The sequence below is a fragment of the Olea europaea genome, unplaced genomic scaffold (assembly GCF_002742605.1).
Source record: "Olea europaea var. sylvestris unplaced genomic scaffold, O_europaea_v1 scaffold20130, whole genome shotgun sequence".
NCBI classification, from domain to species: Eukaryota; Viridiplantae; Streptophyta; class Magnoliopsida; order Lamiales; family Oleaceae; genus Olea; species Olea europaea.
In genome coordinates, this window is record NW_019238018.1 from 1 (window position 1) to 1,957 (window position 1,957).

Consider the following 1,957-nt stretch of genomic DNA (forward strand, 5'->3'; position numbering starts at 1 on the left):
ATTGCATTTTACTAAAAAAAGGGAATTACTTCTTCTTAGGTGCATGCCTATGAGAGGATGAACAGAGTCTTCAACTATACTTTGGATTCGTGTGGTCCTGTTTATATAACAGTTGGAGATGGCGGTAACATTGAGAAGGTTGATGTTGATCATGCAGACGATCCTGGAAAATGTCCCTCTGCCAGTGACAATATTCCAGAATTTGGAGGTGTATGTCATATGAATTTCTCCTTTGGCCCTGCAAAAGGAAAATTCTGCTGGGATAGACAACCTGAGTGGAGTGCCTACAGAGAGAGCAGCTTTGGACATGGAATTCTTGAGGTAAAGTCTGAGATTGGGAGCTTAAATATTCTATTGATAAATTTCTGCATATTTGGCCCCAAGTTTCAGCTATCTGTTTTGCAGTAGGGATTTAAAAATGTGGACAGACAATTAAGCTTAAAAGATATAGATTGGAACTGATAATCTATTAAATTTACGGTTGATACTGTAAATACGCAGAAATTGAGTATAACTATGACTTCTACATTAGCTTCTGCACTTTTTCTATCTTTGAAATTGAGTACTGCTTTCATGTTTATCTCCAAGATATCAATTTTATTCCTTTTTCCATCTTGAACTATGCAGTTTGTAAATTCTACATATGCACTATGGACTTGGCATAGGAATCAGGATATTTACCAAGACAGCCATGGTGATCAAATATATATTGTTAGACAACCTGAATTGTGTTCCAATAGTTCAAAGGTAAGCCTACAAATTTCCTCGAAGACCTTTACGAAACGAATCATGGTTTACGAGTAACTAAAGAATGTTGATTTGAAGCAATAATTGAAATTTTTTTAAACCTCTTTTCAAACAGTTATTAAGACTGATGGGAAGTGATTGTTGACATTTGTATTTTGCAGCAGAAAGTATTCAATAAAGGTAAGGTGCATCCATGGCTCACAGAATAAGGGGTAAAACTATTAAGCACAACGTATTCACTTATGAAAGTATTGTAAAAATTAATCCAGGTTACATGTTCAGAACTATGGAAACTCTTTCATTCTTTTTGTTCTTTGCAGTCTTTCTGAATGGGGCTGTATATTATTCAGAACTTGTAATTCATTTTTATGAATAATGTGAAGTGAAGGTCTTTTATGAATGGAGTTGATAACTTCTCAATGTTGCTTATTTGTTACAGGGCAGTAATATCAAGTCACAGGCCCCACAAGCAAATGTAGTAACTGAACTGAGAAATCCTTCATTTAGTAGCTTTTTGTGGTATTATTTCCTGCTCTTTATTCTATTCCTACATCAATATTTGATGATTTGAAAAAAAGAAAAAAAAAAAAAAGTGGACCCCCTTCTCATGAATACTTTTTCCAGTAATTGGTTTAGTTTCAATTTGTAATTGGGAATAAATTTTACACGATGACGATGGTCAACCCATGTTTTGTACAAAATACAGTCCACTGGATATGATTAAATTGTATAGAAAAAAATTAACTTCTTTTTCTTATTTTAATATCCAATACTATTTAATCTGCTTTATCAAACATGTCCTTGATCAGCCAAAATTCTTAGGTTTTGTGCTCCGTTTGACTGTTAGAAAGGACTTAATGTGACGTCACGACTCATGCTACGATAACGATTTTATGTTCAAAAAGAAAAAAACGTAGAATAAATAATAGACATTATTGAAAGTTTGGAATTTAGGAAAAATTGATTTCGGATGAAGTCATGGACAAAATAATTAATTTTAACCGTCTAGTTCATCCGCACGTAAACACTACATATCATGAGCTGGTTTTGAGTTAGATTACTGAAGTTCATTTTCAATTTTCCATTTTGAGGGTCTATTTTAAAATTGCTAAAAACATTTTGATTTGTCATTTTGAAAAATTGTTTCTCAAAATTGAAAACTAAAAAATACGTTTAATTTGAAATTTTGAGGAATTGTTTTATGATATTT

At 32.5% G+C, this 1,957-nt stretch overlaps 1 protein-coding gene across 7 annotated transcripts; it reads left to right on the forward strand.

Moving 5' to 3' along the window:
• Window positions 1-12: 12 nt before the first annotated feature.
• On the forward strand, window positions 13-1,430 carry LOC111379643 (purple acid phosphatase 15-like). 7 transcript variants are annotated; one of them, XM_023003065.1, is made up of 4 exons: window positions 13-321; window positions 628-747; window positions 863-927; window positions 1,187-1,430. In XM_023003065.1, exons 1-3 carry the CDS (start codon window positions 58-60, stop codon window positions 890-892), a joined length of 414 nt encoding a protein of 137 aa, XP_022858833.1. In that variant the 5' UTR covers window positions 13-57; the 3' UTR covers window positions 893-927; window positions 1,187-1,430. The 7 variants fall into 7 exon arrangements, with proteins under 7 accessions (XP_022858833.1, XP_022858834.1, XP_022858835.1 ...); XM_023003066.1 differs by having other exon boundaries at window positions 909-927; XM_023003067.1 differs by having other exon boundaries at window positions 912-927.
• The last annotated feature ends 527 nt before the right edge of the window (window positions 1,431-1,957 follow it).

Bases quoted from the DNA above. Each gene is read 5' to 3' on its own strand.
- LOC111379643 (XM_023003061.1), top strand. From the start codon at position 58: ATGAACAGAGTCTTCAACTATACTTTGGATTCGTGTGGTCCTGTTTAT. The intron at 322-627 runs GTAAAGTCTGAG...TGAACTATGCAG, and splicing joins TTGGACATGGAATTCTTGAG to TTTGTAAATTCTACATATGC. The intron at 748-1,186 runs GTAAGCCTACAA...TATTTGTTACAG, and splicing joins TGTGTTCCAATAGTTCAAAG to GGCAGTAATATCAAGTCACA.